The sequence below is a fragment of the Equus caballus genome, chromosome 13 (assembly GCF_041296265.1).
Source record: "Equus caballus isolate H_3958 breed thoroughbred chromosome 13, TB-T2T, whole genome shotgun sequence".
NCBI classification, from domain to species: domain Eukaryota; kingdom Metazoa; phylum Chordata; class Mammalia; order Perissodactyla; family Equidae; genus Equus; species Equus caballus.
The window spans coordinates 44,823,873-44,837,674 of record NC_091696.1 but is presented as its reverse complement, the minus strand read 5'-3'; the positions used below and the strand labels follow the sequence as shown (position 1 = coordinate 44,837,674).

Sequence of the window (13,802 nt, the reverse complement as noted above, 5' to 3'; positions counted from 1 at the left end):
GGCTGGTCCTCTCTGCGCCCCTTGGAACAGGCTCACAAGGGTTCAGCCAGAAGAGGGGCGAGATGGAGAGATGTGGGCAGTATGGGCAGTGTTGAGGAAGCGACACTGAAAGGCATTCTTGTCATTTGACGGGTATCTGCTGAGCACTTACTCCATGCGAGGCAGTGTTGTAGGCACTGGAAGAAGTCTGACGAGCCTCACTCAAGTGAACAAAAAGATAAATTCTGACTGTGGAGTGATAAAGAGTAAACCAGTGGTGGTGAGGGAAGGCTTACCAGCGAGGGTGGCCAGGGAAGGCTTCTCTAAGGAGTGAACATCAGGGCCGAGGTCTGAAGAGTGAGAAGGAGTCAGCTCTGCAAAGATCTGGGGCAAGAGTGCTCCGGGCAGTGAGAACACCCGGTGCAAATGCCCTGAGGTAGGAAAGAGCTTACAGGTTCGAGGAGCTTTCTGAAAGCAGGCCAAAGTGAGGCTGACCAGGTGGGCAGGGACCAGACTGTGAAGGTCCTGGAAGGTCACGAAAAGGAATTTAGATTTTATTCCAAGTGCCGTGGGAAGCCCCTAAAGCATTTTTAAGTAGAAGAGTGACGTGATCAGATGGAAATTTTTGAAAGAACAGTCTGGCTACTGGAAAGTAGATTAACGGAAGCGGGGGAGAGTTGCAAGAGGGAAAGCTGGGAGGCTTGTTAGGAAGCTGCTGCAATGGTCCAGGCAAGGGAGAATGTGGACTGAGTTAGTGTGTTGGCTGTAAAGATGGAGAAAACTGGAAGGTTTTATGATATCTTCTGGAGCTAAAGCCAGGATGAGCGGATGGATTGGAGGTGGGGGTTGAGTAAAAGGATACTTGGGCAACTGTGGGGCCATTCTACTAAGATGAGAGACAAGGAGAGGAGCAGGCTGAGGCAGGAGATCTGCCTGAGTTGGATGGGAGGGGGCTGCAAAGCAGGAATCTGGGTGATGCCCCCGTCCCTGACTTCCGTCACTGTGCAGCTGGTGATGGCATTTCCGGAACTGGTGAGCGTGGGCCACGGAGCTGGTTTGGAGAGGAAACTGGATAGTTCGAGTTTGGTACCCTGAGGCCCAGGAGCTTGGGGGGCCCCCAAGGGAGGCTGCATAGCCAGGGAGCTGCCGCCTAGTTTATGCTCCAGTCCTGGCCTCTGGGCACAAGGTCTGCATTTGGTGGGGGTTTGTGGTGGGTTTGGCTGGTTGGTTTTTGGTTAGGCAGCAGGCGGTTAGCTGCACTGAACCTTCAGCCTCTCTTTCCAGATCAGTACCCTCCAAGCAGGGCCCCTAATGAAACAGTCTCTTTCTGATAGATTTTTTTTATCATAAGACAATTTTAACATAAAAGCAATGTTAATAAAAACCAAATGTTAGCTCAGGCCTTCCAGTAAATCATAATAGATTAGAGGCTGCACCGAAATGAATATCGCACAGTGGAAAGGGTTGACTGGTTGGAGGAAGGTGCTCATCGTGATTCACTTGGGCCACATAATGAATTCTGGTTCCTATCTGTAATAGAAAATGCAGCCTCCTCTCCTTTGTCAAGTCTGCAGAGCCCTGGCCCAAGGGAGGGGGGTGAGTTTTACAGCTTTTGTATTCTTAAAGGTTCCCCGCTCCCTTCCGCTCCTGCTTCCTCCATTTATCACTGTTTACCCAAGAGAAATCTTGGGCTTTTTGTTTTGCTGAGAAGTTACTGGAACACCGATGAGAAGTTTGAGAAAGGTTGAAAGGTACTTAGTGAAAGGAGGCTCTGGCCATGCAGAGAGCTGGCAAAACATCATTTTGGATCTCGACTGACACAGAATCAGAACTGGAAATACATTGGAAATTGGCCCAACATCTGGTTGGCTTTCGAAATAGTTGGTGTATAGTTTTCCAAAGCTGGCGATGCTTGTGTGACCACAGCCAAGGAGGCCTTCCATAGTCAAAAGAAAAAATTAATGTTGACTGTTATTTACTTGGCCCTATTGTGGTCTCTTTATCCAGGTTTGTCTGTCTGCTTCTTTTTATGTATCTGTGGTCTGGATCTCTTCCACCCCAATCCTGAATGGGGGCAACTGCTAAGGAGGAAGAATCCAGAAATCAGAACTTAGAGGAGAAGCTTAGTAACTGGTTACTGACATCTCAGAGCCACACCCTTCCCTTCTATTTTGGGTTCTTTGAGTTAATCAGTTGGAATTCCACCCCTGCCTTGCCCCCAAGGGCAAGTAGAAGCGATGGACAGGGGACACACGGTCTGACTCATTTGGGCAGAGCAGAATCTGACCCCAGCGGGAAGGGAGCGAGGAAGCATGTGGTCTCCTGGAAGACGGAACTTGCTTATGTGTCTCTCCGGGCCATGTGAAGTCCATCTGGGTTTCTTTGGAATTTGTCTGACACTCGGTACTTAAGGGTTGAAGCAAATAGGCCAATTATATTATCTGCCGTGTTTATTTCAGTCAGAGGGAAATGGCTAGCAAAGAAACAACTGGGCTTGCAACAAAACCTTCATTTCAGTGACTGAAAACTTGTGTGTGGGTGTGTGTGTGTCCATGTCCGTGCATGCACGTGTGTGCCGTTTTCCCTTCACATGCATAGCCTTCTCGTGTCGTGACACTGACCTGATTCATTCACAACTGTCATCCTCCGTTTTGTTTGGACCCAGAAGAATGTCTGGAGCCAGAGTCGGATAATTCAGAGTAACAGAGGGGGTTTTAGAGGCCGTGGTGGGTGAAAGAGAGAGACACGGGAGAGAAAATGTGGCACCTGCCTGGGAGGAACTTCGGGGAAAGAACGGAGATGTGCGAAGGGGCTTTTTACAAAGTTTTGCCTGTGGCGTGTGGGATCGACCCTGCTCTCTGTCTCCCTGTGGCTGGTGGTAAAATCCACCTCACATAGAATGCCTTGCAATACTGAGTCTGTTTGGGGAAAAGTGCTGGAAGCGCGGAGATCACCTCGAGTGGCCAGGGGAATGGAGGCCAGAGCGCGTACGACCAGATTGTGTCACCTCCCGCTAGCCGCTCTCCAGGAGTCCTGGCATTCGAGCCTTGCCTGTCCCTTCTGCCCCGTGTCTCCCTCATCGTTTCCTCCCAGAGACCCCCACCCTGCCCGGGGTCTCCCACACTCCTGCTAGTCCCCCCTAGGCCCACCAAGTTCTGGGTCGCCCTGTGCAGCTCAGTGCAAACTCCCGCTCACCCTTCAGAACCCAGCCAGAGCAGCTTGTCCCTGGAGCTGCTCCCGGAGGGCTCAGCGTGCCTTCCTCTTAGCTCGATTTTAGCTTTGCTTAGCTTGTCTTCCTTCTGGTCCTTTTGTTCTTTTCTTCCCTCTTGTAACACAAACCTTATAGAAATACAGTAAGCCATGCTTAAAGGACAATAAAGGACTCCCGTCAGTGCATAATAACAACAGGTAACAGTTTTTGAGCCCTGACGCGCTTCTTCCCTCTGGATCCTGACGCCACCCATGGGACGGGCACTTAACCGTCATTGTTCCCATTGCACAGGTGAGGAGACCGAGGGTCAAAGGGGATCAAGTATCAAAACAAAATTCCTCCCACGCCCAGCTCACTTCTCCTCCACCCCCACCACAGCGTGGAAGGTTCCCTGGGAGAGAGGGAGCCCAGTGGCACAAGGAGGCCTGAGGTGGTGGCCGCTGCCAGCTTGGAGGGCAGGCCCTTGCACGCTGCTTGCCATGGTCGGCTCACCCGGTTGGTGGTACCACCCCCTCGCCATCTGGGTCCTGTCCACCTCTGGAATTATCCTAGTTCTAACTGTGCCTCTGACTTGCTCTGTGACCTTGGGGATGTGACCTCACATCTCTGTGCCTTAATTTCTTCACTAAAGGAAGAGGTTGAACTGGAATCTGTCCTGTGAAGCTCTCCAGATGTTTGCATCCTCCGGGGCCCCTCATTTCACAGAGAGTGGAGGCCCCATTGAGGAAGGTCAGGATAACCACTGAGCGTTTTCCTTCCTTTTGAGAGAAAGTTTCGCCACAGATTTCCTCACTTTGGAAAATTCTAAGGGAGTAGGGAACAATAATAGGAAAGAGACAAAGTGGAGCTCCCTGTGGAAATGAAGAACTGCTCTGAGTCCGTCTCTCCTTGGTGCCGCCGGCCACCGCCACGTTCCCAAGGGAGCCAGCAGCTCGGCCCCTTGTGCTGTCCTCTGAAGTGGGCGACAGAGGGCCGGGTCGGGACACCTGGCGATACACCAGGCAGGCTGAGGAGCCATTTTTTTCCCAGAACCACTGACTGACAGTTCCCAGAGGGCCAGAAATGAAAGAACCGAGAGATGTTAAGACAGCATTGACATCTCTGGAAAAACCAAATGCCAGAAAGATTCAGCTCCTGTTCTTCTTGCCGTGTAATACTTCCAAGTTAGACATTTCAGCTCAAAATGGGACAGAGAATCCACAAATTAAATTTTCTTTGCAATCCGATTTTTCGACGAAGCCACGTTAGTGGGGTGTGAGAAAGAGACCTACCCAACTCAGGCCCTCAGGCCGTCCCTCTCCCGCGTCCTCTCCTTGGCATGACTTAGCCTCTGGTTCGGAGCTGGAAGGAATTCAATAAAGCAAGATATATTGTTATGGTTTATGACGTCAACGTGTGTGTAGGAGTTACTCAGAATCCAGAGAATCAGCTCTTCAGTGCTATCCTCCGCTGGTTTGTCAACGTTCTAAATGAAGCGTCATCGAGTACTCAAGGGGCCGTATTTCAAGAGTTCCGAGAAGTGCCACCGTCCCCCCTTTTGTAGAATAACAGGAAAAGACGTGCTTTAAGCACAAACAACCCGTTCAGCTCTCCAGGCTTGGACCGAGCGAAGTGTTTATTTCTGCAAGTGTGTTTCTCCAGAGCTTTGTCGGATGAGAGCCTGTGGATTTGGAACCCCTCTTGGCCCACACCTGGCCTGTGCCATGGCCCCAGCAGGCGTCCTGTGGCCCCCAGGCCCGCTTTAGGAAAAACGACCCTGTGTTCACAGACTGGGCCCACTCCGTCTTTCCTTCACAACCACCTCTCCCCTCTCTGCTCCTTCATGCTGTTGGTTTTCGCTAGAAGAAAAGCAATTCCTTTGCCTCTGAAAGATAGATCTGCTCTCCTGGTTGCATTGTCTTTGCACCTTTCTGCAAGAAGGGTTAGCCCGGTCCCTTTCTGCGAATGCCACCCCGTTGCCCAGCACAACACCTGCTGCCCTCTGACTTGGTTGAATGCTGGGCCCAGCTCTCAGAGTCTGGTGTTAAGAGCTTGAGGTGTGATTGTTGGGTCTGACTGTAGTTTCCTTTCTCTCGGGTCTCTGTGTCTCTAGGTCTGTGTTGCCCTCATTGTGGAATGTGTCTAATAAAGGAGTGGCCTCAGATGGCATGAAATTGCAGTGAAGCATACCACGCAGAAGTTCTATTTCTTTTCCCATTCCAGTCCCTCTGATTATGTCCAGGAGCACGTCACCGTTTGGGGCTAATGTGTCTTCCGCACCAACATGTTAAGTGACTGCCAATCTCCTTTTTTAACCCAGACAGAGCAGTTCTTGGGTCACAGTGAATAGCTGGTCAACAGTCTTTGGCTAAAATGTAAGAACATTGTTTGGTTTGGTTTTCTTTCTTTTTCTTTTCTTTTTTTTTTTTTACAGTTACTGTCAACATTGCAGCAATGCTGATTTCCTGTTTAGAGATAGTGATAGAAAATGCATGTTTTAATATATTTACTTAAATTCCATTTACGGAAAACTCCAAGGTAAGTTACAGTACAGGCAGCGACAAGTTGTGGCAGAAATCACGAAGATGGACCATGGATGGCTGAGGTCGAGGGAGCCCCACCCTGAGGGCCCCTTCCTCATGAGGAGGTTCTCAATAAGGCAGCTCCTCTTACAGCTTGCTCCTTTCTCCGTTCCAGGCATGGATCCTGAAAAACTAGAGCGAATCCAGCTACCCGTGCCCACCGCAGCCGAGAAGACCACTTACAACCATCTACTCACCGAAAGACTCATCAGGATCATGAACAATGCTGCCCAGCCAGGTGCCTGGGGCTGCTGGCTGTTCACAGGGGCGGTGGCGTTTAGAGGGACCAGACACCCACGCTGGGCGCCAGGAGCCCTGGTTCTCGGAAGCCAGGCAGATCTCGGCCAGTCCCCCCTGCCACGCACACTCACGTCTGTGCCACCCATGCTTGCCTGCCCACTGCAGCTAGGTCTTCATGTCCGGGTCTCCCCTCTTTCCCCACCCATGGTATTTGGGCCAGACCCTGTCTTTCCTTTCCTTCCACACCAAACCCTTCTGCCAGTATTGTCAATGTGTGCGGCCCTCCTCTTGGGTGGCCCGAGGCCACCTTTGAGCACGAATGAGGCTGAGAGTGTGAGCCAGGGGGAGGGTTGGAAGGTTTGGAGCGGGGACTCTTGATAATATGAGATGTGCCCAGTGCCTGGCACTTGCCAGCCTAGCTCTGAGGCTTTGGCCAACACTGATCTGCAGCCCCAGCAAGGGCTAGAGATGGCAGGTGGGATGACCTCTCACAGGGGGTCTCAACTGAGAGCAGCTTTGCCCCCCAAGGGATATTTGGCAATGTCCAGAAACGTTTTTGGTTGTCACAACTTAGGTAGATGGTTCTACTGGCATCTAGTGGGTGGAGGCCAGAGATGCTGCTAAACATCCTACAATGCACAGGACAGCCCCACAACAAAGGGTTATCTGGCCCAAAACGTCTGGGGTTGAGCACTGCTGGGGTTGAGAAACCCTGATTGTAAGGCAGGGAGAGAGGCTGTGGGAGTGCGAGTGAGTGTGTAGGGAAGGGCAGTGATGCAGCCTGGTCCAGAGGGAGCCGCTGAGCTGTGCAATCAGGAGCAATCCAGGGGCGGCCCCAGGTCGGCTCAGGAGAGGGGCAGGGCGGGGGTTGTGATTGCAGACGAGGACTCCACAAGTCAAGCGGTGGCCGGAAGCACAGTGTGACTGCCCGGGAGTGAGTGCAGGGCCTTGGAGAGCCAGGTCCGTGGCCTCAAGGGGGTCAACAGGGCATCAGTAAACTCGACACGTGTTTCTTGAGCGCCTCCTGCGTGCCAGCCACTGTGTGCGAGTGGTGAGTGCAGGACAGACCTGGCTCCTGCCTTCCAGGAGCGCAGCTGGGCGTCTGTGAAGTCCTCACCGTCTGGGACTCCGCATGGAGATGGAATCTAGAGCTCAGAGCCTGAACTGCTCAGGCTGAACTGACCCTGCGGGACTCACAGACATGTGGCTGGTTTTTAAAGCCGCAGGAGAGAGGGGAGGCGTGTCTAGGACCAAGCCCTGGGCCACTACAGATAGCTAGAGGTGACGTAGAGGGGAGCCAGCATGGGAGAATGCACCAGGCGCCACAGAGGAAGAAGCGGGGGAGGAGGCTGCTTTGGCCGGCAAGAGAGATGTGTGTGGCTCACGACCAAGGGGTGCTGGGCAGGGTCAGGCTCTGCTGAGACGTCCAGTCTGGGGAGGCAGAGCGTGGCCCGAAGATGGTAGCTGGCGGGTGATTGGCAGGAGCTGTGTGAGCGGACGTGGCTCAGTGATCAAGGAAGGTGGGGTGTGAGCTGGATGTTGGGAGAGGAACCTGCAGGGTGGGGAGGGACTGAGCCCCTTGGGAGCTGGTGTATAGGACAGTTTGGATTTCCGAGGAGAGGTTGCGGCAGCTCAGAGGGACAGTCTGGAAGCTGTGATGAGGACTCAGGGGCTTGCTGTTCCCTCCGTTCCCCTCAAGAGGCGGGGCCAGGGGAGAAGGTCAGCTCCTTGGCAGGAGCTCGCAGAGGAAGAAGGGTCCTGTGGAAAATCACGTCCTGCTTCCCTGCAGGCAGCAGCAGGGGTGTTTCTGACCCGGCCAGCAGTGGTTCTGGGAACAGGGCAGGCAGGCGGGAGCCGCGGGGTCGGGCGGCAGCACAGAGGATGTCAGCGCTGGGCCTGCTGGGGCAGGGAGAGCCACTGACTGAGACTAAGCAGCCTTTCTCTGGGTGGCCCCTTTGTCATGCTCAGGAAGCCCTGGTTTTGCTTGTGTATAGCCTATTGACTTTTAAGCAGATCCAGCCTGTCTCCTCATCTGTTCCCCATCGGACAGGGAGGCATTTATGAAAGGACGGGCAGGGAGCTGTGGCTGGGGCTCCTGCCTCCAGTTTTCTCCCAGGGACCCATTCTGGCCCCCCAGAGGTGTGGCCTGGAGACTTCCCCTTTCCTGGCCCCTACTTCCACATTGAGACATCTCCCCAGAAGTGAGCTTCAAGCCCCAGGAGGAGTGTGTGCAAGAGCAGGCTGCCCTTTGGCCGGGCCGTCGCAGATGCTTCTAGGAGCCGCGCCAGACATGGGTTTGGCATTCAGAGCGCCTGCAGTCCACCTCTGCCCAGGGTAGGACTTTGGACAGGTCACTGCACTTTTCTAAACCTCAGTCTTCGGAGCCCCCGTTACGAGGGCTTTTTATAGACACTCCTTGGGGGAGCGTCTGTGAAGCGCCCAGACCGAGCCTGGCTCACAGGAGAGAGTGGGCTGTGTCAGTCAGAGCTCGGTTGCAGTTACAGAAACCCAGCTCAGGCTCCCTGAAACAAGACAAACACAAACAAACAAAACTGTTGGCTTGTGTAACTTTGTCTGTTGGGCCACGGCTTGAGGCCCAGCCAGATCCAGGGGCTCGAGCAATGTTTTTAAGACTTTCCTTGGATTCTGCAGCCTTCTGACTTGGCAGGATATCTGCCAGCAGCTCCCGCCTCCCCTTTCTCTGCTGGGCTCTGGACTTGCTAAGGGGGAGACACCTGGGCAATCGGGGGGGTGGGGGAATGGCGGACTCAGGGCCCCGTTTGCAGAATGCTTCGCCAAAGATTGAAAACACCAGCGTGGGTGGGGCAGGGGCCACTGTGGGTTATCCTGCTCGGGCCACTCAGGGCCCGCTACTGCCCCTGTCCTCTCCGCAGCCCACACAGGAGAGATTCTCTTGCCCGGGTTCTAGCAGGCTGTGGAGTTGAGCCTTACTGCTGCCTGGCTCCCTTGCCCACCCTCCATCCGATCGCTGTTACCTGGGGATGGGAGCCCCCTGAGCAGCCTGGGTGATGTGCCCATCCCTGGGACCAGCTCCACCCAAGTCACATGACCAGGAGTGGGGCTGTGGTTCTCCTAAGGAAAGTGGGGGTGCCCATCCCTGAAGGGGAAAGAATGCTGGACAAGCGAAGGGACCTCAGACGGCCACTTTCTAGGCCTTCTAGAATCATTCATTACCCTCTTTCCTACCTCTCCCCCCGATAAAGGGACCGTGGGGAGTATTCGGCATGGGCAGTTTTGATGGGAACATTCTATGGAAGCTGATTGGGAAGGGGGTTGGCATAGGGGGTTCCCTCTGTGTCCCCATTGGATGTCAGGGGGCCTCATGTAGTCGGCCAGCTAGCTGACTTGTTAACCTCCACGTGGGCAAGGCAGGAGACTGAGTTGAAGGGCGTGCAGCCCCAGGTGTGCGAGGCTGACCTTGGTGTGCTCTGCAGACGGGAAGATCCGACTGGCGACGCTGGAGCTGAGCTGCCTGCTCCTAAAGCAGCAAGTGGTGACCAGCACAGGCTGCATCATAAAGGACGTGCACCTGGCCTGCCTGGAGGTGAGGGCCTCCCTGCTGCTGCCTAGGCCGAGAGAGTTGGAGCAGGTCGGTGCGGGGGAAGCAGCTGCCTCCAGACCAGAGCCCTAGCGGAACTGCCCTTCTGCTGCGAGTGGCTCTGTGGGGGCACCTAGTGAATCACAGAAGTTTCTGTTGTAATGATTTGGCTCCGTACTTGTGTCTAGGATTTTTCAATTTTTCTTTTGTATTACAAGTTTATTGTATTATAGTTTATTGTGCTTATATATACGTTCTTTGTTTTAAATTGTTTTTCACCTTACTTTCCACTTTTATCTTAGAAAATGTAGGCAATACAGAAAGGTAAAAAGTAACACTTTGGGTGTGTCTTTCCAGATAGACACATACACTCGCACATTTTTTAAAATAAAAATGGAGTCATAATGGCCGTATTTTATAGCCCATTTCTCCCACTTCACTGTATATTAACTTTCCGTGTCATCACATCGAATGCCTGTCCGTCTCCATTTCTGTTTTGAGATCTCCCACCCTCCCCCCTCATTAAAAAACCACTTCACAGATTAAGGTATCAGCCCTGCGTCTGTCTTATGTACCCTCGGATTTGAGGATTCGTGACTCACCTGGCGCCCTCACCTCCAGGAGGCCTGCCTCCGTCACACCTTCGTTCTCTTTCAACAGGGCGCAAGAGAAGAAAGCGTCCACCTGGTGCGGCACTTTTATAAGGTGAGCGGGCCACGCATGGGCCATTAGTGGAGGGGAGTGCACCGAGTAAACAGGGTTGTCTTGGGTGCCCTGTGCACGCAAAGGTCACGTCTTCAGCTGTTTGTCATACCTGTGGTTCCTGATAAAAATGCCCGCGTCTGTGATCTCCAGGCAGTGGTCTCTGCTCTTCTCTGCTGCGCTCTCTCCTTAGTACAACTTTTGAGGACTCACCTCTTGTATATGACAGTTTATCAATTATGCATGTTTGTTTATTGATGAATTTACATGTAAATCATGAAATATTTACATATATGCAAATAACTAAGTTATACATATGAACTTACGTTCATGAATTATATATGTTTATACATATAAAATTACTTTTGAATTACATGGGAATTTCTGAATTATATACATGTATATTTTGTATATACCTGTTTGCTAAGGAGCCTTAACACAGGCTTCTCAACATTTACCCTTAGATTTAGTGAGATTTTCTAAAGGACCACCAGGATTTCAGTATCTGAAAAATTTGTAGGTATGTCTTCAGGTTCCAGATGACTCATTTTTCTTTAAAGATTGGCCTTGAGCTAACATCTGTTGCCAATCTTCCTCTTTTCTTTTCCTCCCCAAAGCCCCCCAGCACATTAGTTGTATATTCTAGTTGTGGTCCTGGTTGTGCTATGTGGGACTCCGCCTCAGCATGGCCTGATGAGCGGTGCTAGGTCCATACCCAGGATCTGAACTGGCAAAACCCTGGGCCACTGAAGTGGAGTGCACGAACTTAACCACTTGGCCACGGGGCCAGCCCTGATGATTAATTTTAAAAATATCTCATTGTGATGGTTTGTTTAGCTCTCATCTTAAGGCATAATATACTTGTAGGCAGGGCTCGTCCTTTGTCAACAACAGTGGATTACCCCATATATCATGCCTTGGAGTTTTCTAAGTTTTTGACTTCCATAGCAGATCTCTCTAGGTCCAGCTGGTGGCAGTTTCCCCTTGTGATCTGTCTGATAAAGAGATCCTCTCAGGAGGAGGAAGGGAGCTGCTGCTGCCGTTTTCATCTTGTTCACCTGCGCTTCCGTTACCTGTATTCTTTCTAGACTGCTGTGAATTAAATACACATTTGCACAGGAATCTTTTTCTTTCAGGACGCTTTTTAAGCCAGTGTCCATTATTGTCAGTGTTCATTGAGATAAAACCAGGTCACATAATTTGGAAACGCACCTCTCCAGTCTCAGATGACCTCATGCAGCTGCAACACAGGGCACATGCCCAGATGAGGGTGGCAGCACCAAGGGCCCCCATGCACTGGGGAGGTCTCCCCCCGGGACCACCCTGAACCACACCTGGCCTCTAAGTGAGGGTACACGTCCTCCAGCAAAGCCCAGAAGAAAGCAAAGACCTCACGGTTGCGTTAGTCATCTCTGAATCTCTTTCCAGTATAACTGCTCTCAGTTTATTTCCCCCCTAGAAAGCTTTTGGATTGAAAAAACAGAAAGACGTATAGGTGGGCATTTTCCTTGAAGGTTTTTCTTTATCATTAACAAAAGGAGAGCTGTATTTCAGTCGCAGCTCCCTTCTCCCAGCCCGACTCTCTCTCATCCTCTAAGATTTACACCCTAAGTGTCATAGCTCAGAAGCTTTTGGGTTTTCAGGGGTTCTTGCTGTGGTTATAGCATGATATTTACACCATGCAAGAAAATTCAAGTTTATCTGTAGTTCCGATAACTGGAAAAATATATAAAGGACCTATTCCTTTTCCCAGCCAGACTGTGTGTGTGAGAGAGAGATTCAGGACCTATGAGAGAGACAGGACGGTTCTAACAGTCATGACGCATTTGGCTGCATCTCCCCGCCCCCCCAGCTATGGTCCCGTCCGTAGTGATCAGAATGCGCACGAGCGCTAACCTTGACCAGCCCCACCCGAGTAGCAGGCTCTGTGCTCGGCACTTTGTGCGCAGTATCTCATTTCATCTTCATGGTGACCTGCACAGATGGGGGCTGTCGTCCCACTCTGGCAGCGAAACAAAGAAAGGCTTCGAGCGGTTAAAGCTGGGATTCAGCCCCTGGTTCATGTGACTTGGAGCCAAGTTTGTGCCCACCAGCCTGTTCTGAGAAGGGCCTCCAGGGCAGGGTCACAGCCCTGAGGAAGTACAAAGCCCCGAAGATGTGCCTCAAAACCGAATGGAACAAGCTGTATAATTTGAGTGTTAAGCATATTTAATTATACGCTTCCTTTCAGAGGTGTGGAGCCTCGTAGTTTTAACATGCATGGCAACTTAACCAGGCTTCCTCATTTGTCCAACCTTCTCGAAAAGCAGAGGATGTTAAACACTTGAAAATATTAACCATTTTTATATTTTAATTATATGTAGTATTTTTGTTGTTTTTTGAAGTTGCTTTAATAGAAGAAATCCAGCTACATATGCTTAAATAAAAGAGAAAACCATCGAGAGGTGCAATCTGATATTTGGCCTTTCATCGGAGCGTGTGTTCCTGCTCACGTGTGTGTTTTACCTCCCGGTGATTTACGAGAACTCACTAATGAGAAACAGATGGCCCCAAAGCCTGGAACTGGAGTTTATAATACTTTGTTGTTTGTGGAAAAAATACGCATAATTTCTTCCCTCCCTTTCTTTCTTTTCAGGGAGAAGAAATTTTTTTGGACATGTTTGAAGATGAGTACAGGAGCATGACGGTAAGTGAGGGGCCAAAACGCTCTTGTATGCTGTGGAGCTTGCCCTGCCTGATCGAGAAAGAACTCTGTCTAACTGGGGGCAGAGATTGGTGGGGAAGCAGATGGAAAGCTGGGCCTATTGATCCCCACCACTGCTGAAATTTCAGATGACATTCACTCCCCCTGTGTGTCATAAGTGGGGTCAGAGAGGTTCACTTTGAGGGACCGGCCTGGTGGCACAGCGGTTAAGTTTGCGTGCTCTGCTTCCGTGGCCCCGGGTTCGTCGGTTTGGATCCCAGGCATGGACCTGTGTACCACTTATCAAGCCATGCTGGGGCAGGTGTTCCACATATAAAAAATGGAGGAAGATGGTGGGCCCGGCCCGGTGGCACAGCGGTTAAGTTTGCACGTTCTGCTTCGGCGGCCCAGGGTTCACCAGTTTGTATCCCGGGTGCGGACACGGCACCGCTTGTCAAGCCATGCTATGGTAGGCGTCCCACATGGAGGAAGATGGGCACTGATGTTAGCTCAGGGCCAGTCTTCCTCAGCAAGAAGAGGAGGATTGGCAACAGATGTTAGCTCAGGGCTAATCTTCCTCAAAAGAAAAAAAAGATTCACTTTGATATGAGTAGTATTTGACTGGGGCCCTGTTCCATGTCAGGTGTGTAAGGCGTGTAGTCCGTATTAAATCTCTAACTCCCCACATCAGCCCCGTGGGGGTAGCTGCTCTGATTACCCTCCTTTGACCAAGAAGGGAACGCGAGCCGGAGAGGGTGAGTGAGGTGCCCCCGTCTGCCCGGCCATGAGGGGCAGAACCGGCTTCCAGAGCAGAGCGGTTCTCCTCCCAGCCCCCGCCCTTCTGCATATATCATGCTGCCTCCTCCT

The 13,802-nt window shown here is 51.7% G+C and overlaps 1 protein-coding gene across 13 annotated transcripts in view; it reads left to right on the top strand.

Annotated features, from left to right (window-relative positions):
• CLEC16A (C-type lectin domain containing 16A) overlaps positions 1-13,802 on the top strand; it is a 200,216-nt gene that overhangs the window by 75,453 nt on the left and 110,961 nt on the right. For all 13 annotated transcript variants that reach the window (XM_001490219.7, XM_070231014.1, XM_070231022.1 and 10 more), the window contains 4 exons: positions 5,867-5,989; positions 9,447-9,556; positions 10,211-10,255; positions 12,888-12,938. In XM_001490219.7, the coding sequence (XP_001490269.3) occupies positions 5,867-5,989; positions 9,447-9,556; positions 10,211-10,255; positions 12,888-12,938 (329 nt within the window). The remainder of the gene's footprint in view (positions 1-5,866; positions 5,990-9,446; positions 9,557-10,210; positions 10,256-12,887; positions 12,939-13,802) is intronic.